The sequence below is a fragment of the Panthera uncia genome, chromosome E3 (assembly GCF_023721935.1).
Source record: "Panthera uncia isolate 11264 chromosome E3, Puncia_PCG_1.0, whole genome shotgun sequence".
Lineage (NCBI taxonomy): Eukaryota > Metazoa > Chordata > Mammalia > Carnivora > Felidae > Panthera > Panthera uncia.
Genome location: NC_064815.1, coordinates 17,001,525 through 17,023,125, shown reverse-complemented (window position 1 = coordinate 17,023,125; position 21,601 = coordinate 17,001,525). Strand labels below are relative to the sequence as shown.

The 21,601-nt window shown below is 57.0% G+C and overlaps 3 protein-coding genes across 13 annotated transcripts; 1 reads left to right on the top strand and 2 right to left on the bottom strand.

Annotated features, from left to right (window-relative positions):
* Positions 1-107: 107 nt before the first annotated feature.
* HIRIP3 (HIRA interacting protein 3) lies at positions 108-2,785 on the bottom strand. Its single transcript, XM_049638571.1, has 7 exons — positions 2,701-2,785; positions 2,503-2,623; positions 2,273-2,387; positions 1,029-2,038; positions 760-928; positions 578-676; positions 108-494 (listed from the first exon to the last, which is right to left on the bottom strand). The coding sequence occupies exons 1-7, from the start codon at positions 2,763-2,765 to the stop codon at positions 331-333; spliced, it is 1,743 nt and encodes a 580-aa protein (XP_049494528.1). The 5' UTR covers positions 2,766-2,785; the 3' UTR covers positions 108-330.
* Positions 2,786-3,474: 689 nt separating this feature from the next.
* On the top strand, positions 3,475-11,815 carry INO80E (INO80 complex subunit E). 11 transcript variants are annotated; one of them, XM_049638578.1, is made up of 9 exons: positions 3,475-3,559; positions 3,717-3,787; positions 4,017-4,069; positions 6,654-6,732; positions 6,810-6,945; positions 7,381-7,446; positions 9,379-9,477; positions 10,535-10,627; positions 11,215-11,300. In XM_049638578.1, exons 1-8 carry the CDS (start codon positions 3,479-3,481, stop codon positions 10,604-10,606), a joined length of 657 nt encoding a protein of 218 aa, XP_049494535.1. In that variant the 5' UTR covers positions 3,475-3,478; the 3' UTR covers positions 10,607-10,627; positions 11,215-11,300. The 11 variants fall into 11 exon arrangements, with proteins under 11 accessions (XP_049494535.1, XP_049494533.1, XP_049494532.1 ...); XM_049638576.1 differs by lacking the exon at positions 10,535-10,627 and having other exon boundaries at positions 6,834-6,945; positions 11,215-11,815; XM_049638575.1 differs by lacking the exon at positions 10,535-10,627 and having other exon boundaries at positions 11,215-11,815.
* DOC2A (double C2 domain alpha) lies at positions 11,788-16,186 on the bottom strand. The gene is made up of 10 exons (XM_049638586.1): positions 15,879-16,186; positions 15,404-15,483; positions 15,105-15,179; positions 14,873-14,982; positions 13,210-13,336; positions 13,066-13,125; positions 12,826-12,989; positions 12,637-12,718; positions 12,450-12,546; positions 11,788-12,347 (listed from the first exon to the last, which is right to left on the bottom strand). The coding sequence occupies exons 1-10, from the start codon at positions 16,141-16,143 to the stop codon at positions 12,202-12,204; spliced, it is 1,206 nt and encodes a 401-aa protein (XP_049494543.1). The 5' UTR covers positions 16,144-16,186; the 3' UTR covers positions 11,788-12,201.
* Between the last annotated feature and the right edge of the window lie 5,415 nt (positions 16,187-21,601).

The window sequence follows — 21,601 nt, the reverse complement described above, 5'->3', positions numbered from 1 at the left end:
TATTTAAGTAATCTCTACACCTCGAACTCAATGACCCCGAGATCAAGAGTTGCTCCTCCCAACTAAGCCAGGCACCCCCCGAGTGGGGACCAGTTTTGACCAAGTGATTCAAACAACTCCTTTATTGAGTCTTAAAAAATAATCCCTGTAAACACCTTAAACTGAGAACGTGAAGCTGAGAAGTAGGATCCCAACAATTTGTGTCCTTGAAGAAAGTCCTCTGAAGAAAGCAGCTTCTGCTCTGCAGGCACAGATTGGAGCGGGGGGGGGGTTGGCGGGCGGCATATCTGCTTTCTACAAGTGGAAAGCCTCCTGGGGAAGGTGAGGAGCTCAGTTACTCTCCCCATCACTGCTGATGATGCCACGCATATGTGACCAGTCTGGGGGTGGGGGGCGGGGCTGTTCATCCTCTGAGCCCAAAGTCCGGCAGTATAGCTCCCCTGGGGGATCTGCTTCTCCTGAAGGGTTCCAAGCCGTGCGTCTGCGTGGCCGACCTAGATTGGGGGGCAGGAAAAGCAGGAGATCAGTTGAGAAAACCCTAGCCCCATCTCTTGGGGAGTGGGAGGAAATCCCTCACCTGAACCACTGATGATGTTGGTAATGTCCAAGGAGGCTACCTCGGCCGCCTCCTCCCGCTGCTCCTTCAGGGCCCGACATTTCTCTAAGGAAGGATTGCCTGGGGCAGAAGAGGCTCATGATCCTCTCTTCCCCAGCAGCCAAGGCCCTCTCCCACAGCCCCCAGGGCACACCCGGCCTCACCCTTCATGCCCAGGGCTTCCAGCTCTGCCCGGAGGACACTGAGGCGCTCCTTGTGTGAGCGGCAGGGGCCCAGAAGCTTCTTGTAGTTTCGATGGGCACCACAGGCCCGAATGTAGCGCTTTAGCCTCATCACGGCTGGGTGGTCCTCACCACGGCGACCGGAGCCAGCCTGGCAAGGAAAAACAGCAGCTGAAGGCCAAACCTTCAGAGTTTGAGACGAGGTCTCCGTCTTCCCTAAAGGTGGCCTCCCAGCGCATCTTCACCCTCACCTTCCTGCCTTTGGACTGTGGACTGCCGTCTGTGGAAGAGGAGGAGGAGCTTCGTGCCCGGCCTTTCCTGGAGCTTTTCTTGGAAGAGCGGTTCCCCCTCTCCCCCTTAGGGCTATCTTCTGCCTCACTGTCACTCACCTCCCTCTCTGAGTCACTCGCCTCACCACTGATACCGCCCTCTTTGGCTGTCTTTGCAGCACCTTCAGCAGTTGGTTTCACCTTTCTCCAGCTGTCTTCCCCATCCTCGCTGTTTCCACTCTGCCTTTTCCCACCTTTCTGCGGGGTCCTGTCCTTGCTCTTTCTCTGCACCAGGGGCTCTTCATCTCCCCCGCTGTTATCCCCACTGCCTGCTGCTGCTTTTTCCTCTTCTTCCTCTGTTTCCCCCGAGTCTCCTAGTAGCCTGGCTGCCCTGCTTTTCTGCTCGCAGCTCCTCTCCTCCCAAGCTGACTTTTTCCCTCCACTGCCCCGGGCTCCAGCTTTCCAATCCTTTTCCTCTTTCTCTCTGTTCTCTTTCTTCTTGGCTATGGTGTCTTCCTCCTCACTGTCCTTTGCACTTTCCTGGTGGCTTTTAGCACCTTTCTTTCCCTCCGCCTTCTTTCTTGTCCTCTGGGCAGGTTCCTCCTCACTGTCCTCACTCTCTTCCCTGGCCTGCTTCCTACTGGCTGAGGTTTTGCCTGGTGCCTGCTTCTTCTTTGTCACAGGTTTCTTCCCAATCCTGCCTCTGGACTCCTCCTCGTCCCCTTCCTCATCTTCCTCACTGCTCTCTTCCTTTGAGACCTTACTTGTTCTGGTGGAGCCCTCTTCCTCCTCCCCACTGCTCTCCTTCACCTCCCTCTCTAATCCAGTCTTTGCAGCCAGGTCCCTCTGTTGTTCCTCATCACTGCTCTCCTCAACTGCTTTCCTTGAGGCTCGCTTTGGACTCTCCTCCTCTGCTGAACTGACTTCTGCTGACATCCCATTCTTTGCTGAGAGGCCAAAACAGTCTGGACTGGAGGCTGCAGAGCTGGGCTCTGGAATATGGAGAGAAAAGAAGGTTGGGATGGGTTCCTCCTGTCCCTTCTCCCTCCACTTGGTATTGGTTACCTCTGACAGATGGAGGGAAGGGCAACAGAAAACACAGCTATCAATCGGTCCACCCTGCTCCTGGTTCCTGACTCACTGGCCTCGTGCCCTCATCTAATGCTTTGGGATATAATGCATGCACGATACTTTTTGAATAAACCAACTATACAAAAGTCACTAACCTGACTCCGAATTGAAACGGAACCTTTTTCTCCCAGGGCCACTGCTGGGGGTGGGAGGCCTCTTAGCCTTCTTGGCAAGATCTGGCCTCTCTTCCCTGGCACCTGCTTCATCCACCTGCGTGGGAGCAAGAGGTCAAAACGTGTAGGAAGGTTGTGTTCCCTACGCCATCCCAGGCCCCTCCTCCTCAGCAACAAGCCCCGCCTCCCGCGGCCCAGGCTCGCGCCCACACCTGCACTTTCAGCAGCTCCTTCTCCACCAGCCGCTTTAGTGCTTGCTTCTCGTCGGGTTCCAGGTGGTCGCGGCCCGCGTGAGCCAAGAACTTCCGCCGCACTATGGAGTGCGTGAGCGTGCTGAGGAGACATGTGTCAAGACGGAGTCCCCGTCCCGCCCCTGCCCTTTCCAACCCCAATTCCAGTCTCTAGTGCACCTGAGGTCCGGGCGGCCTCGGAAGAAGCTGCGGATGAACTCCTGCATCTCGTTCTCCCGCGCCATTTTGCTCCACCTGGGATTGGTGGCTCCCGCCTTTTTTTCTTCTCGGCCTCCGTCACCGCGTTTGACAGGAGCTTGCGCACTCGGGAGGGTCGTGACGCGGTGAGGGGAGGGACGGTTGGGGGTCGGTGGCGGGTCGCTTGGACCGAGAACTTTGCCAGACAAAACTTGTTTTCCTCGGGTAGTTGGAGGGTCTCGCGGCTCCTTTTCTTAGGACCAATCGTTTTTTCAAGTTCTCGTTAGAAACCGACTGGGCGCCCGCAACCTTTGGGTGTAACGTAATCAACCTGCGACATTGCCTCCTCTCGTGGTCACAGGCCCTAGCTAGGCGACTGTGATTTCGAAAGACAGATGGAAAAGGCTATCCTCGCCTGAAAACTAGGAATCCCTGGAGGCAAGTCTTGCGGCTTCCGATTGCTAAGCACATCTGGAATCAGTAAACGTGCCTCCGTCGTCCGCCATCTTTATGACCTCATCGCGTCGCTGCGACGCCATCTTCAGCGTAGCCCCTGGAAGCAACGTTCCTTTGCCGGTGTTCCCTAAGAGGGCAGCCCCTGTGGTTAAGATCCCTGGGCGCAGGGTACGCCGGGAGTTGTAGTCCCAGCGGACACAGCCTTGCGGAGTCTCCGGAAGTGGAGGCGTGAGAACCCGGGCTGAGCAGGCTCCGGGTAGCGGGACGCCCGACTACTGCTGGGGCACTGCTCCCGCGGCAGGTCATGAACGGGCCGGCGGACGGCGAAGTGGACTACAAGAAGAAGTACCGGAACCTGAAGCGGAAGCTCAAGTTCCTCATCTACGTGAGTGCTGGCGTGAGAGGTTGTGGGGGGTGAGGCCTGGAGTCTGTAGAACCTCAGTTTACCCACGTGTAAAGGGGAGTGGAGTGAGCTGTCCCCAGGTCCCGGGCGTCTTTACGGGTGGCCGTTGGCTCAGCGCCCCACCTTGCCTGTGATACAGGAACACGAGTGCTTCCAGGAGGAACTGAGGAAGGCGCAGAGGAAGTTGCTGAAGGTGTCCCGGGATAAGAGGTGGGACACGGTGGGGGTGGGGGAGTGGGGGGAAGGGGAATGCCTGCGGGTGATGTGGCTCCTGTGGATCTACATTCGGACCCTGTCCTTGGAATTAGGCCACAAATGCATGGCGCCTTCCTTGGGGCTGTTGCAAGGATCCAACGGGCCGGCTGGACGGGACAGGGTTCCGGGAGAATGTTACTGAGATGGCAACCAACACTCTTGTTCTCCCCGCCTCTTCCCTTAGTTTCCTCCTAGACCGACTTCTGCAGTACGAGAACGTGGATGAAGATTCTTCTGGTGAGCAAGGTCATGAAAAATTGTTGGAGGACATGGCTCCTGGCACTTCAGCAAGCCTCCTGGGCCCCTCCTTTTAGGCTGCGGAGGCTGATAAAAACCTCCGGTGGTTCTTAAATCTATCGGTTATCCTTCACTCAAGCATTTATTGCTTTGCACAGGGGATACAGTGGAATTCGCATTCTGGTTGAGGGTGATAGGAAAGCAAAGCAGCTAGGGTCTCAGATGTGAAAGGAATAAAATCAGGGTTGTATGGTAGTGATTGGAGCAGAGCAGGGGTTGATAAGCTTTTTCTGTAAAGGACCAGGTAATAAATCGTTCAGGTTTTGCAGAGCTGTTGCAGCTACCCAGTTCTGCTGTGGTGGTGCAAAAGTAGCCAGAGGTGATCTGTAAATAAATGAGCTTGGATGTGTTTCAATAAAACTGTATTTATGGACACTGAAATTTGAATATCATGTAATTTTCACATGTCATAAATAGCATTTTTTTTATCCCTGCCCCCGACCATTTGAAAATGTAAAAGCCATTCTTAGTTTGCAGACCGTGTAAAAGCAGGTGACAGGGAGCGTCCACAGTGCTCAAGAAAAGCCTTTTTCGGGAAGTAATATTTGAGCTGAGAACGAGATAAGAAGCAGAAATCAATCTTGGAAAGATAGAAGGGAGAGATTTTCAGGTGGAAGAAATGACAAAGGCAGAGGGAAGAATGGACCAGGCTGTCTGGAGAGCAGCAGGGCTGAAGCATGTAGTGTTTCCAGACTTTGTTTTGAGCCTGGGACTCATTACATCAGACCAGGTCCCCCGTGCATACTTACTTATAAAACAATTTAATGAAACAGTGTTAAGATCATTGTATACAATTTGTTCTGTTGGTGTGTAGACTTCTTTCTTTCTTTCTTTCTTTCTTTCTTTCTTTCCTTTCTTTCTTTTTTTCTTTCTTTCTTTCTTTTTTTTAAACTTAATGCTAGTTGCAAACCAGTCAATTGACTTGATGACCCCACTAATGGATTGAGACCCACAGTTTGAAAAAGTATAAAGGTGGGCGTTTGTGGTCCTGTTCCAGGGTTCGGTCCATGTAACTCATTTGAAATATGGTCACCTCTTCCCCACGGTGCCTTTAAACACTGGTCTGGAGCAGGGGTGGGCAAGCAACAGTCAACGAGGCTGTTTGCTTTTGTAACGTTTTATTGGAACACACGCCGCCCATTTGTTTATGTATGATAGGACAGCGGATGACGCGTGAGATCAGAGAAATAGGCAGGAGCCAGCTCGTGTAGGTCAAGGCAAAACGTTTGGCTTTTTATTCTTGTTTATCATTGTCTGTCTACTCCTTTCCTGAGATCTTCCAGTTAGTTTGCTGTTTGAGGGGGACTTCGGGACAGGAGCTATGAGAAAACCAGCAAGTTCACGGTCACAGTGGAGTGAATCTGAGGGGTGACAGCCACAGCTGTCAGCCAGCACTCCTATCCGGGAAAAGCCCACAGTCTGGTCAGGGAGACACCCACACACGACACATCTTAACACAGTGTGAGGAAAACCATGACAAGTGAGAGTAGCGAGTTGTGGGAGAGCCCGCAATTAACTGAGCCTGAAGGATTCCAGAAGGATTTTTCCCAGAGAGGTAGCATTTAATCCGCTTCCTAAAGGATCTCTCTGAGCAGGGAAATTGGGAACAGCATATGATCACGGGTCTCAGGGGTTTTTTTGTTTCTTAAGTTTATTTCGTGTGAGAGGTAGGGAGGGGCAGAGAGAGAAGCCCAAGCAGGTTCCACACTGTTAGCGCAGAGCCCAATGTGGGGGCTCGAACTCACAGACTGTGAGATCATGACCCAAGCTGAAGTTGTCCGCCTAACCAACTGAGCCACACAGGTGCCCCTGTCAGTTATTTGGAAATGAACCGTGGGCCTTCGAGGTGAAGTACAGAACCGAGAGATGAATTTCTTTTTGAGAACATAGGTGGGCATGATGTGGATAGTACAGTTTGGTTGGGAGACCAGAAAGGTAGGTTGAGACCAGATTAAGAAGCACTCCGAGTGCTTGCAGGCAGTGGGGAACGTCACCAGGAAGGCCGTGATCGACTTTACCTTTAGATCATTCTGGAATTGAAGTACTCAGTGGGTGGAGGGAGAGGTGAGATTGCTTAGAGGTGATTTTGATGGTGGCCCGACCTAATAAAGGCCAGTGGTCTAAAGTGGTCAAGGAGTCAGAGATGTGGGTTCAAGTCCCAGCTCTACACTTTGCTCTCTGAGCCACAGTGGCCTCCTATGGAAAATGGATGTGATGCCCTCGTCTTCCCCCTTGGTTGGTTATGAAGACAGGGAGTAGCAGTGACCCAGAACACTCTTTCAGAGCCTGGCACACAGTTAAGTGCTTGACAGATGTGTTATGATGGAGTCCAGGCAGGAAGTCCATTGTCAAGGACGTTTCAGGAAGCTGGAGAGGCTGTGGGCCTCCCAGCATAGCGTGTATGTGCCATCTGGGGAGTCAGATTCCCTGGGCCCCTTCCATAGAGTTGAGATTGCACCTCTCTGAGGTAGACTGGAACCCCCTTCCCCCCGCTGCCCCACTGATCAGCCCTCCCCCCTCACAGACTCAGATGCCACTGCATCTTCAGATAACAGCGAGACAGAGGGAACACCCAAGTTGTCGGACACGCCAGCCCCCAAGAGGTGAGAAGAAGCCATCATTCTTCTCTGGGGGTGGAGGGTAGGGGGGGTACCTGGGCTTCCTAGCTGCTTCTGACCAGCCCCCTCCCCTGTCCTTTCTCCAGGAAGAGAAGCCCTCCACTGGGGGGTGTCCCCTCCCCCTCCAGCCTCTCCCTGCCTCCTTCAACAGGGTTTCCCCTTCAGGCCTCGGGGGCCCCCTCCCCATACCTGAGCTCGGTGAGTTGGGGTCAAGGGTGGGAAGTATAAGTGAGATGCCTGGGAAGAAGGTGGGCATCGTTTGGGCAGATGGGCCTCATGAGGGGTGAGGCCGGCCCAGCCCTGGGGGCATCTGTCTGGGTGTGACCAGCAAGCGTTCCTTGGAGGGGTGTGAGTCGGGGCTGCCCGCTTCTCTCTGGCGTAGGAATGGGGGACAGACGTGACTGAGGAGAGCAGAGCTCAGGACAAAGTCCTGCTGCTGTCCCCTCCCCTTCTGTTCTCAGGAGCCACACTCATCACCATCTCTTGTTTTTCCATTCTTCCTCCTGTTTGCGTTTCTTCCCTTCACCCCCCACCCCATCCACTCCATTTCCCATCTCCATCCCCCTGACTCCTGCCTGCAGCTGGCTTCCCCCCCCCTACCCCCCATTCCCTTCCGACTACCTGGCCCTGCAGCTGCCCGAGCCCAGCCCCCTGAGGCCCAAGCGGGAGAAACGGCCCCGCCTGCCCCGGAAACTCAAGGTACCCTGATTGGGGAATGTTAGGGAGGGGCCAGGATGGCAGGAGGACAGCCAGCTGAGGGAGGCTCAAGACAGGGGCTGGGGCCGGTCCAAAAACTTCCAGGGATTGATTTAGGGCTTCTGGGGGCCCAACCCAGGGCCGGGCGCCGAGGGCCAGGTCAGAGAAGTGCTGGCCCATAGGCTTGGTGAGGAGAAAAATGAGGGGTAGGACCAGCCTTGTGGGACTCAGAGTGAAGACTCCTGGAGGCCAGTCTCGTTTTTCATAGCTGTTCTGTGATGCCAGGCAGTCCCAGGGGACAGGCAAAGTTGTGGACAGTCAAGGCTGCACCAGTTAAAAACCACGTGACCGTGAGCAGGTCTCTCTGACCCTCTAGATCTCCAGTTTTGCATCTGTAAATGAATGAGTGACGAACAAGGGTTTCTGGAGCACCAACTATGTACCAGGTGCTGTCTTAGGTGCTGCAGATGCAGTAGTAAACAAAAGAGACAAGAAATCCCTGTTCTAGCAAGAGCGGGGGAAAATAGACCCGATAAATCGGTGGCAGTGCTAAGACATGGAGCCAGGTGAAGAGCATGGGAAACTCCAGGGTAGATAGGAGCTGGTACTTAATGGGGGTCTGGTCTGGGACGGTATTCGGTCAGAGGCTTAAAAGAAAGGAGAACCAGCCATGCGGCTCTCTGGGAAAGTGTTCCAGGGAGAACAGGCAACGCGAAGGCCCCGTGGAGGGTGGGTGTTTGGCTTGTTCAGGGACCAGGAAGGAGGTCGGTGTGGTCGGAGGCAAAGGAGGGGTAGGTGGGGGAGTGAGTAGATCAGAGAAATAACCAAGGGGCAGGATTGTGGAGAGCTTTCCGGGTGTCGTAAAGATTTTACTTGTGCTGCAAATAAAGCGGGGAGCCATGGTAGAAGGTCTGTCAGAGAGGAATCTGCTCCAGTTTACGTGGTTTGCTGCTGTGTGGAGAGTGGACTGGGGAGGGGCTGGGTCAGGATGAATCGGGGAGACCTCCGGGGAGGCTCCTGCGGGGAAGCGGGTAGAGCCGCTGAGAAGTGGCTGCTGGATCGATTTCAAAGATTGAGCCATGGGAAGACCAGCACAGGCTGTGGGAGAGAGCAAAGGCAAGGGCGAGTCCAGGGTGTGGATCCCGAGCCAGGGAGGAAGTGGGCTAGCCTTTCTCTGGGACCAGGAGATCTGGGAGGAGCAGCTTTGGGAGGGAAAACGAGTTTGGTTGTGGATGCATCAAGATGTTGGCTGGAAATGCCAGCCAGACAACAGAGGAACATGAGCCTGGGGCTCGTGGGTGCGCATTTTGAAGTCATCAGCGTGGAGGCGGGCGCGATTATTGGGTGAGAACGTGGATGGAGAACAGAAGAGGCCTGTGCACTGAGCCCCAGGAGAGATGGGGCACAGAGGACACAGTGCCCTCCCAGCTCTGAATCCAAGTGGAATTCAGACTGGGCAGGACAGCTTTCAAAGTGGGTAGACTGTAGACACAAGGCCCTGGAGCCAGGAGCAAACTGAAAGGTCGCTTTGTGGCGATTAGGAGTGTGGGTTTTGGAGTTCACATCTCAGCTGTGTCTCTTACTCCTTCGGTGACCTTGGGTCTTGAGCCTGAGAAATGGGTAGATAATGCGTGATAATGCTGGCCCTTCGATCTCCTTGGCAGGGATTTTGCTTCTTGTCTGTAGGGCAGGATGGTGGAGAAAGCAGGGGTCAGCGAAGCCTGGAGCGGATGGGTAGGGGTGTGGCATGGCGGTTTGAGGCTTTCTAAAGTGCTGGGTCCTGAAGAGCTAAGTTCTGATCATACCGGCGCGAGAAGGTTGGTTGAGAGAGGGGCTGGGATCTGTTGCTGTGGTGGAGGAAGGGATAAGTTGGGGAAGGCCTCCAAGAAGAGGTCATATTTGGGCCCAGGGAAAGTGAGATTTGGAAATTTGCAGGCTGAGCAGGAGTGGAAGGAAGACGAGAGACATGGTGAGAATATTGTTTGGGCTGACGCAGGAGTGAGAAGAGAGAAGGACGTCGGAAGGAAAGACAGGGTGAGGTGGGGCCGCAGAAGGCCTGGGTATCCAGAGCCAGGATGTCCTGTTAAGGGGTGGGGGGGTCACTGAACTTTCTGGTGACTTCGTCTGAGGAGACAAGAGACAGGCACAAAGACAGGAACAGGTCGGTTAAGAGCCCTGGCCTCAGTCAGAGTGGGTTTGAGTCCCAGGTCCTCCAAGCACCCACCTTGTGACATTGAGCAAGTCATTTGTCCCTCTGAGCCTCGACTTTCTTCTCTGTTCAGTGGGGTTAGTGTAGGATAAAGTGAGTTAAAGAAGAGAAAACACATAGCCCAGTGCACGGTCCCTGGTAAGCTGTGGGTAAACAGGAGTGCTCTCGGTCACACAGAGGCAGCCATTGAGTAAGGCCAAGCAGGTGTGGGCTGTGGGGACGAGGGTGGGGATCCAGTGGTGGCAGCCAGAGGAAGGAGGCTTCCTCATGGAGCTGGGCCTCCTGTCTATCACTGGTCCCAGCAGACTCTTGTACCTGGAGGCACCGACCAGGAGGTAAAAGCCACCGCCACCCCAAGGACAGCAGCCTGAGGGCTGAAGGTGTGAAAGCAATCCCAGGGACACCGTAAAGACACATATAAGCGCTTCCTGCCACACCGACCTGGGGCCAGATGGGACACACTGCCCACTGGGGTCCCAGGAGCCCTGTGCCTTAAAAGTCTCCCTTTGCAAGTCTCAGATTCCTCCTCTGGCCCATGACCTCCCCTCCCTTCGAGGGTGTTCGGAGTGGTCAGAGACCGTTCATGGAAATCACCTGGCACAGAGCAGGTGCTCAGTTTGTGCCCACGGGCAAAGGGTGAGACCCCCCCCCCCCAGAGCTCTCTGTGGGGAGGACATCCGGCGACGGTGAGGCTGGAGGGTCGGGCAGGACAGAGGCCACTTCTCAGCCTCAGAGGACAAAGCAGGACTTTTGGTAAATAGAAAAAGGCACTCCAGGTGGAGGGACCGGCCTGTTCTCAGGCACGCCTTACCACCTGTCCCAAGGGCAGCGAGGAGCCTTTCCCTTGTGTGGAGGAGTGACGTGCTCAGGTTTGTGTTTTAGAGAGCTCACTCTGGCTGCAGTGTGGAGGAAGAGCTGGCTCTGGGAGAGGCTGAAGGCAGGGAGTCCAGTTAGGAGGCTGGGACCGTAGCCCAGGTGAGCTGTGAGAGGAGGGCCTGGCCTGGGCCAGCGGCTGCGGGTATCCCAAGGAGGGGCCCATCCAAGATATAAGAGGTAGAAACCTCCCGCGGCAGGGGGGGGGGGGGCAGAACCTCGGACACCCTCCACCTAACCAGTGAGTCCCGAAGTAAGAGGAGGAGAGGAGGCCAGTGCTGGCAAAGTGGGGTCTGGGGTGCCCAGAGGCGGGCGGGCAGGCAGGTACCGGAGGCTGACTCTGACCGGCTGTGAGTGCCGACACAGGGGCAGCCAAGGTGCCTCCCTGGAGAGGGCAGGGCCAGGCCTTCCCCTCCTGGTTTCTGTAAGACCCCTCACCACCACCACCCTCATCACCGCCTCCATCACCACCCCTCACCTCCAGGCACTTGCTGGTTCGAGGCTCAAGGGGCTGAGGTGGGGCAGGCCCCTGATTCCAGCATTGGCCAGCCCAGCTGTGTCCACTACCCCTTGAATGAACCTTTGCCCCCTTCCCCATCCCCCAGAACTGCCTTAGGAGGCACTGCCAGCCCCCTGGATTCCAGTGCCTCCCTGACAAGCCCACCCTGTGTTTCTTCCCCCTGCTGCAGATGGCCGTGGGACCCCCTGACTGCCCTGTGGGAGGGCCGCTGACTTTCCCAGGCCGGGGTTCTGGGGCTGGGGTGGGGGCAGCCCTGGCCCCACTGCCGCCCCCCAAGATGCCTCCCCCCCACGATCCTCAGCGCCGTCCCTCGGCAGATGTTCAGCGACGCGGGCAGCGGGGACGATGCCCTGGACGGGGATGATGACCTGGTGATCGACATCCCGGAGTGATACCCCCACCCCCACCCCCGGCCAAGCCCTTGCCCCGTGCCCGATGCCAGCACACACGAGCCCCCAGCTTCCGCAGAGACGTTTATTGACGCCCAGTTGCCATGCTGCGGCCACTGACACAATCAGAAAAGGCGTAAACATGCACGAACGTCCCCTGGAAGGTGGGTCCCCACTGGGGAGGGCACAGGCCCTGCCCTCACATCCCAGCCCCATCCAGGGGACAGTTATTTAAATGAGTGGCCAGGAGCACTGCCACCTCTCCGAGAGGCAGAGACCCTGCAGTGGCCCCCCACTTAAAAGGGCAGCTGTACAGGGCTAGGTTGGTTGGTTGGTTGGTTTTTAACGAAGATTCTGTATTAAAGGAGTGGCTCTTTTTTGTTTTTTGTCCTCTTTTTTGGAAACATTCTCCTCCTCCAAACCCCCCCCCAATCCGACCTCCTCCCTGCGGGCCGAGGGGGACGGGGCAGCCTGGAGAGGCAGGAGAGAGGAGCGCAGCCCCCTGCAGGTGTGCACAGGATGGGTGTTTGCATATTTGCGTAGTAGCGAGTCAGGCAGGAGGAAGTTTGCATATGTGAATATAGATCTCCACGGTCCCTCACGAGAAGACAGACCCACGGTCACGCAGACTCTCACAAAATAAGACAGGTAGTGGGGGGCGGGGCTTCCACCCCGTGTAAACGTGCAACACACTCGTGCGAAGGTTGGGTACTGGACCTGGCCCCGGGGGAGGGGGGGGGCCCTGTGCTGGGCAGGTGTGGTCCCGCTCAGGCCGAGGGGAGAGCCCCGGCCGCAGGGGGCAGCTCGCTGGTGAGGGGGTGCCAGCGTTCCAGGGCTGCGTCCGGCTGCTGCAGACAGTCACGCCAGTGCTTCCGGGCCTCTCCCCGAGCCCCAGGCCCCAGGGACACGCCACCTGGGAAGCAGGGAGAGGCAGGCAAAAGCAGGGTCCATCTCACTGCCGGTCTGCACCCCCCCCCACCTCCATCAGCGCCACCCAGCAGGCTTCCCTCCTCACCGATGAAGTCGTTGGATTTGCCAATGTCATAGTCCCAGACTGTGACTTCCAGGGTCTTGGTGGCCAGAGCAGAGAGCTCCATCTCGTAGAAGAAGTCCTGGGGCAGAGCAGGCCACATCTTCCCTGAGGCCCTGGCCCCTGTCCCGAGCGTCAGCCCCCCTTGATTTCTGAGCCCTGCCCTACTTACCTCGTTAAATTCTGGATTGAGAGTCTTCTTCTTCACACACGTTTTATGCTTGGATTTTTTATCCACGTCAGGCCTCAGGTACCTGCCGAGGAGGGGGTGGCAGTGGAGTGGGGCGGTTAGGGACAGGAGAAGCCCCGGGGGAGGATGGGGCAGAGGTCAGGCTCCCTGGGGAGGGAGGGGTGGGCTCACGTCTTGACGTAGGGGTCGGAGTAGCCATTGACGTCCATGGCGGCCAAGTGGGCGCAGCGCACGATGCCCACCAGCAGCCCCCGGCGCCGAGAGCTGTAGCTGAGGCTCAGCAGGATGCGCCCACGCTCTTCCAGCAGCCCGGGGCCCTGCTCTGCCTGTTCCAGCTGTGGGGCAGACGCAGGGGTCAGCCTGCATCCTCACCACCCCCCACCCAGATGCGGTCCCTGTGAGGTGCCTCACCTCCTTCAGGTAACAGGAGATGCCCCTCAGCGCTGCTGACATGGAGGAGGGTGAAGCCAGCTGAGGGGGCAGAGAGAAGGTTCTGGAAACTGGCCTCCCCAGGGCCCGCTCCCCCCACCCGGCACCCCACAGCCCCACACAGACCGGGACCTGGCGCTCAAGGCAGATGTTAAAATGTTTCTTCTGTGAAGGCTTGAGGCGGCGGAGGGGTACTCTGATCTCCCCAATGAATTCATTGTGGCTCAGCTTGTCCTCGTCACAGACGGAGATCCTGGCAGGGAACTGCAGGGTCAGGGCCCCCTGGCGTACCTGAACCTGCTCCAGTGTGAAGAGAAGGGTCCTCCGACCAAAGTCTGAGCACCTGAAGCCAGTGCTAGCTGTACCCTAAATACTCTGCGCCTCGCCTGTCTCACGGGCCGTGTGGTGAGCACCAGGCCCAGAGCTTGAGAAGGGTGCTTTGATTTGCCCTGTTCCTCCACCCCTCCCTTTCCAGCTGCCCAGGCCATCCCCGGTCCATCAGGACCTGCGCCGCCACTGTAGGAAGCCCTCAGATCTTGAGGCCCACTACCCTCCACTGCCTCCACTCAAGAGCCTGGGGACAGGATCCAACTGAATGTGCCCAGGGCATGCACTGGTGGATGTGGGTCACAGATTCAGTATGTGAGGGCTAGAAGGGCCTTGAGCAGCCTTGCGCAGCGGGACAAGGATCCCACACCTCCTCTGACGCTCCTGTCCTTTTCTGCATGGAGCCGGGGAACCAGCCTGGGAGGGATACGGGAGCCCAGCCATGAAGCAATGGTTGCTTTTAGTTCCATGCGTCCCCTTCTGCAGCCCCCTGCACTTTCTTTTGTCCTGATGCTCTCGAGGAGCTATGTCATGTAGGGATATTTATACCCCAGCTCTGCCACTTGCTGGCCACCTATGTGACCTTGGACAAGTCACTTAAGCTCCCTCTACCTCAATTCCCACCTCTAAATGGAGATAATGAGTACCTACCTCCCACAACTATTGGGATCAAGGGAAATAAATATAAAGACGCATAGCCCAGGGCTGGGAGCACTAGTGAGCACTCAGTTATTGGGCCTAATTCTCTCCCATCTGAAAGATGGGCCAGCCTTCCTGGAGTCAGGTCTGTTCTTCCCTCCAGTCTGCCTCACAGCCAACATCAGGGCGATCTCCAAAACACAACCCTGACTGTGCGCCTGCCCCCGTACAAACCTTCCCCTGGTTTCCCAATTTGCCAAGAGCGCCGATAAAGGTCTCCCAAGCCTGGGTTTTGCTGCCCTTCACTCAGGTCGGGGACTACACCCCCCACAGCTCCCTCTCCTGGGGTGATGGAGCAGGTTTCCTGTCCTGATGGATGTTAGGGAGACACAGGCAACAGCATGGTTGCTACACAGGTCTGACTTGTCAGGGACTCTGAGGAGGGGTCTCGGTGACCAGAGAAAGCTTCCAGGAAGAGGCACAGCCTAAATTTTGAGTGGGATTTAGTCTGGCCAAGAGAGAGGAAGCGGGGAGCACTTTCCATGGAAGAGACACAACAGGGAAAGGTCAGGAGCATAGAACCTGACCACTCCGAAGACAGCAGTCCTCTGTTGGAGCAGCAGTAGGAGGAGATATTTGGGGAACAGGAATGCCAGGGAAACCTCTGGCCTACTGCCGAAGGGGATGGGGAGCCCGTGATTGTTCTTGAGCATCTGAGAGGCACTTAATGGGAGGCAGATCAACCAAAGAAGGTGCCAATAACAGCTGTCCCAGAGGACAGCTGAGATGGAATGCTTGGTAACAGGGAGAATGGAGCGCTCACCTGAGCACCTTGTGGGTGATGTCATCATCCGTGATCCCACTGTACGTCAGATCTTCATTCCACACGGGATTCAGCGTGTTCCTCTGAGTCTTAGTTTTTAGCTTATTGGCCTGAGGTGTGGGGGCAAACATTCTCAGGACATGTCCCCCTGACCCGTGGAGGCTGAAGGTAGGGGAAGGTTGGGGGCAGACCCACAGGCCGGGTCAGGCTAGGGGAGGAAGGAGGACGTTACCTTGCAGGCTCCAGGCAGCAGGTGCAGCTTGACGTAGGGGTCGGCCAGGCCATTGAAATCCATGGGCTTGAGGCCCTGCAGGGGAGCGGAGGGAAGAGGGCTGTAGGCTCCCAGCCCTCCCTCTCTCCTTCCCTCCCTCCCTCTGCAGAGTGGTTGTGGAGAGTCAAGAAGAAGGGTGCTGGGGGATAGGGGGAGGGGGAAGGAGAAGGGATCCAGCCCAGGGAAGGAAAGGTGGAAATTCACCCCTCCCAGGGTGCGAGGCAAACAGGGCCAAGGCTTGGGGGGCGGGGAGAACCCACCTTGGCCCTGAGGATACTACAGTGCAGAGTGCAGGAGGCCTGGTCGTAGAGAAGGTCAAACTCCAGCATGCCCAGGGCGGCTGCAGAAGAGGGAAGAGTCAGTGTGTGAAGACAGGTGTGTGAGACCGGTGGGCAGACGGGCTGTTGCGCTGGCGGTGAAGGTGTGTGCCCGGCTGTGTCTGTCAGCCTGCGAGTGTGTGCGCGCATCTGGGTCCCTGGCTGGGCCGTGACTGGGGCTGTGTGGGTGGTTGAGTGTCTCAGCAGAAATATTGAATATTGAGCCTTGCTGAAACTGTAGCCTCCACACTGACTGCAGCCGTGGTGGGCCTGCCTCCCCCAATGCGCCCAGCAGGGCCCCCAGCCCCTTTCCACAGCCCTGAGGCGTTCCCCCCCCCCCCCCCCCCCCCGCCCCCCCCAGCCCCCCCCTCCCCCCCCCCCCCGTTAGCCCCAGGGCCCTTCAAGCCCCCAGACTCACTGGTATCATCCGAGTCGTAGCTGTCCACCTCGGCTCCCTCCTCGGGCGTGGTGGCCCCAAGGAGGGCTGCAGGGGGGGCCAGGGCCAGGGGGGCCAGACGAGCAGGGGCCTCCCTGAAATCCCTGCCCCCGCCTTCGGGTCCTGGTCCCCGGCGGGGGAAGTAGTCAGAGATCTGCCGGATGGGCCGGATGGGCCCGGGGCACACGTTGATGGCCATGTGCTCCTGGATGTTGATGGTCATGCGGTCGCCCCTGCGGCCCCTCATGCAGCACCCTTGGCTGCGGGAGGGAGGTCCAGGAGAGCATGAGCCCAAGACGGACTCCTCATACCTGCTGTCTGCTGGCTGAGGGCCAGGAGGCAACCTCCCCAGTTGGTGGGGCCCTCACTGGCCTCCCTTCCCAGGTGTCCAGGGAGAGGGTGGCCTGTGCCAGCTGGTGGGCAGGCAGGAGGCCTGGGCCCTCCAGACCCCAAGCTTTGCTCCTCAGGGGCTGGCCTGCCAGCCCCCCCCCCCCCCCCATAAGTCCTGGCGCCACCTCAGCCATGCCCACATGCCTTTGGATTGTCCCTATGTCATCTTCCCAGCTCCTGCCCCTCCTCCTGGTCAGCCGTCTGCTCCCCCACCCCACCCCTGGGCTCTGCCTGCCGGGAAGCAGCCCCACAGGCCCCCTCCTCTATCTCTCTTAAGCTCTGTCCATCCCTCTGCACCAGGCACTCCTCTGGACCGGGTGTCACCTTCCCCTCTAGGCTTTCATTGCCCACTGCCCCTTCATTCAGCCCCAGGACCTGCCTGCCTGCCTGGTACCACCCCCCCAACCCTGCAGCCCAACCCCGGGACCCCTGCCTCCGATGTCTCCTACTGAGACTGGCTCTCCAAGAGGAGCCAGAAATTGCAGCCTCCGGGGAGCTAAACACCCCATCGGCACAGAAGCTAACACACACGCTCGCTGTCACCCTCACGCCCCCCCGGCGGCCCAGCCCTCTGCACCTGTGTCTCTGCCTCCAACAGGTGCCCAAGCACTGGGGGGGATGGCGGGTACAGGCTGGGCGGTGGCAGCCGGCGATTCCCGGGGCGGCCAGCGAGAAGAGCGCGGAGTCCGGTGGTGAGAGCCGAGAGGGAGGGAGGGAGAGCAGGAGAAAGTGCGAGGAGGAGGGGGTGAGCGAGGTGGAGGCGAGGAAGCAGCCGGCGCAGGCGGCGGGGGGGCGGGGAGGGGCGGCCGGAGGCTGGGGAGGGGGCGGGACTCTCCCGCCGCCGTCCGCCGGGCACACTTAGGGGAGCACGCGAGTGCACACACACACACACACACACACACACACAGGCACTCCCGCGCACACGCCTGCGCCCACGTGTGCACGCTCGCACACATGCACAAACCCACCCCGGAGAACTTCGCATGCACACACTCGGAGACACACGGGCTCCCTGCGCCACCGGTAACCGGCAGCGAGAATTGCCCGGTGTTCCCCAACTCCCCGGGGACCCGGGCCTCCGCCCCCGCCCCCGCCCCCGCGCCGGGCCCGCGGCCCTCTCTGCCCTGTGTTCTCCTCGTTTCCAGGCCGGGTCCGCGGGGCCCGACCACCCGCCTGGTTGCCATGGCGACGCCCGCTCCTCCTCCCCCCTCCCCCCGAGTAGCTTCACGCCCCTCCCCCACGGAGAGCGTGTCGGGGAGGGAGTGGGTAATCAGACCCCCCCATCCCCAGACCCGTAGGGGCGGGGCTTAGAGTTCCGCAGTGACCCAGGGGTGGGCAGGGGGAGGGGATCTGATCCGCCCGCGGTCGCTGGCCTGGGATCTGGGGGTCCCCGAGCCAGGCTTGGGGAGCCTCACCGTCTGAGGGAGGAAACAGGTCCGAGCCTCTTCTCTGTGGCCGTTCAGGCGTCTCTCCGTGTGGCGCACCCTAGCCTCTGAGGGCCGGGGTCCCCTTCTCAGGGATGGCATCTCCCTTGGGGATCCACCCTCCCTCACCCCACCCCCTGCCATCTCCGATTCTGTCCATCAGGCAGGAAGGGCCGTCCGGCTTCCCTCTGAATGCCCCTGAGCCTTGCAGTTCAGCTCCACACCAGCCTGCCATTTCCCACCTGAACCCTGCCATCTGCCTGTCAAACTCCAGCCTGAGATCTTTGCTCTTCTTTGCCCCGAACTCGCCATCCCCCAACCCCACCCTGCCATCCCTGCCTAAGACTGAGTCCTCAGAGTTCTCACGGTGGCCGTCAAGGCCATTCAGCCCAAGACCCTGGCTTCTCCCATCTTGTCACCTCCATGACCTTTGGCTGGCTGGCAGGAATGTTCTTGCAGTTCCTAGAACACACCTGGATCCCTGAGGTCTCTCGACCTTTGCTCACAGGACCTCCACTGCCTGGAAGACCTTCCCTTCCTTCAGGGGTCATCCTGGGTCACCTCTTCCTTGGAGCCTTTCTGGAGCATCCCCACCACACCCCCTAGCTCCCAGTGTGCTATCTTAGACTCAGTTCTCACCACCCTGGTTTGTCATGCCTGTGTACAGTTCTGTCTCCCCCACCCCCCACCAGGGAATGCCATGGAGGCCGCCCCAAGCAGGCCTAGCACTCAATTGGCCTCCCTAAGTATTGTGATTTTAAAGTAAGAGAAACGTGGCTGCACAGTCATGTGAATATACTCAACAGTACTCAACCTTATGCCTGCAAATGCTTAAGATGGAAATATTGTTGGGGTGCCTGGCTGGCTCAGTTCGTAGGTCATCCAACTCTTGATCTCGGGGTCGTGAGATTGAGCCCCATGCTGCGCATGGAGTCTACTTCAAGAAAGAAAGAAAGAAAGAAAGAAAGACCGTTATGTGTATTTTTTTAATGCACGATTTTTTTTTTTTTTAATGAGAGAAAAGCAAAGTCAAACCACACTGAGATAGCACTTAGCACCTACCAGATGACAAAACTCAAAGCATCTGTTAACACACAACGTGTGCAACGCTGTGGGTAAATGGGCACCCCCCTCTGCGGAGGCCATTCTGACGGTGGATACCAAGATGACGAATACACAGACTCTTCCACCCAGAGATTCCACTTCTAGAATTTTATCCTATAGATAAATCCTAGAATTTATCCTCATGCTGGCCCATGAGCAAAACCGTTGGAGTTCAGGATTATTAACCACAGCGCATTTACAACAGCAAAAGACTGGAAGCAACCTAAGCGTCCACAGGCAGGGGATTCATTCAATCAGGGATGACACAATTTCATACGATGAAATAGTATGCAGCCAGGACAAAGAAAGAGGCCCCTGTGCTTGTACTTATAGAGTCATCATGCGGTCTCAGGTTAACTTAAAGTAAGGTACAAGGCAGCACGTACAGAATGAGGAGAAGAGAGTTCATATATGTTTGTTTATGTGTGCCTAACTTATCTCTGGAAGGCTGCCCAAGAAAGTGGTAACTACATTGACCTCTGAGATTGCTGCGAGGGAGGTTTGGGCAGGAATAGGAAAGACTTACTTTCCATCCTTTGTACCTTTTGAATTTTATACCGTGTGCACATCCTGCCTATTCAAAAGAATACATTAAAATAATATGTATTTAAAGGCAACCATCAGGCTTCCTTCAGGGATGTCCAGGATCAGAGAGGAAGTAGGACTCGGAGACCCTGTCCAGGACCAGAGCCGGCAGGTTTGGAGTGAGGCAGATCTGGGTCTGCGTGAGAGGAGGGGCAAGCTGGACAAGAAGCCAGCGGTCCTGCCTCCTCCACTGTGGCCCCTTTTCACAGCTTAGCTCAGGCTCAGAAGCCCAGCTACACAAAGCCTTATTGGAGGAACACAGGGATAAAGCTGGAGCTCAAGCCCATAGCAGGGGAAATGGCAGACAGTGCTGAGCCCCGGCATGTTCACAGGTGGAAAGGTTTTCTTCCATCCATTTAGCCAATAAATATTTATTGAACACCTACTGTATACTCTGGTGACAACTGTGACCAAGATCAATGATCTCTAGCTTCACGGCCTTGTAGGGGAGACGGACAAAGAGACACCTCCAGTGCAGTGAGATTGATGCGGTGACGGGAGATGGTCAAAAGGCCGTGGGAGTTCTCTTCCCAGGGGAAGTGTTTTCTCAGCTGAGACCCGGGAGATAGGAGAAGTCGGCCGGTTCAAGTGCGAGGGCAAGCGTGTCGTAGGCACAGGCGTGTGCAAAGGGTGGCATGTGCCAAGGGAGGGAGGTCGCGGCAAGAGCTGAGGTGGGGAGTGGACAGGGCTGGGCAAGAGCTTTGCAGGTCAGGGTAAGAAGTTCATAATTCACTAGGCATCACAGGAAGCCATTGGAGGGTTTTAAGTGGTGGATCCGAGTGTTCTGGTTTGTTCTCCTTGAGGGAAGAGTGAACAGAAGTCAACCAGTCTACAGGCTGTTGAAATACCAGAGGAGGCATGGGGTTGACAGTGGGCAGCAGCGGAGGGGGAGGGAAGTGGGCGAACTTGAGATTCATGTTGGAAAATTGAGCCAACAGGTCCTGATGATGGCTTTGTCAGGAGGCGGGGGAGGGGGGGAGGGAGGAAGGGGTTGAACTGACTCCTGGGTGTTTGTGTGGAGCAGAGCATCTAGATGAACAATGAGACCGTTCGCAGCGATGGAAAACAGGAGCCAGTTTGTGATAGGAGAACCAAGAATTCCATTTGGGATCTATTGAGTTCGAGATGGTTTTGGACGTACAGAGACATGAAGCAGGAAGTTGGGTAGAGGAGGCTGGAGCCCAGAGGAGAGGACTAGGCTGGAAATATACATTTGTGAGTCACCAGCATATAGATGGTATTTAAAGCCATGAGACTGAATGAGATCACCTAGGGAGAGAGAATATAGACAGAAAGAAGGTCCAAGGCTGAGCTGGCTGGAGAAGGAGGAACCCTGAAAATTGGTGAGGCAGGGACAGGCGCACCCTACTGAGAGACAGAATGGACAGAGGAAGTAACCTTTAGATTTGGCAAGTTAAAGGGTCATTTGTAGACTTTGCAAAAGTGGCCTCAGTGGAGTGGTGGGGACCAAACCAGGTTGGGAGGGGTTGAAGAATACATTAAAGGTGAGGGAGCAGAGACAGCGAGTGTAGACAGTCCTGAGGGGTTGTCCGTCTATACTCTGAGTTCTCTCCCCTGTGATCCCTGAGGGCAGAGACCGTGCCCTGGCGATTTCTATTGAAGCCATACATGGAGCCCAGCACATAGCAGGAGCTCAATACATGTACCTAATGATTGGATGAATAAATGAAGGGATAATTCACTGCCTGTGTCTAAAGGGCCTTTCCTGGTAGAGAGGACAGCTGTATCCTTTTGGGGCAATTGAGAAAACTGTAAGATCCACGCCAATGGCCAAAGGCTCTGGACCCCTTCTCCCAACTAAACGAGGGAGGGGGTGGGGAGCAGTTGCACACAGGCCTGGGGTGGGAACCCTGCTCCACCCCCCCCCCACTCCTCCCCCCAGCCATCCCCCTGCTCCTCCCATGCCTGTGACTTTGGGGAGAGAAGTGAAGGGGAAACAGTCCCACAGGAGGTCCCATAGATGTTAGTCTGCCTCTTCCCCCCCTCCACTGGATCCCCACCCCTCATCTTTCTTGCCCTCAGGGTCTATCCATCTAGTCTCCTCCCCTTAGTCTTGGGAGGTCCTTGCCAGTGCTCAACTTCTATTTCCTAAACCATAAAGCCCAGAGAGAAGAAAATGGGGGGACGGAGGGGGGGTGCCTCCATCGTAGGGCAGAGGACGTCCCAACCCACCACAGACCC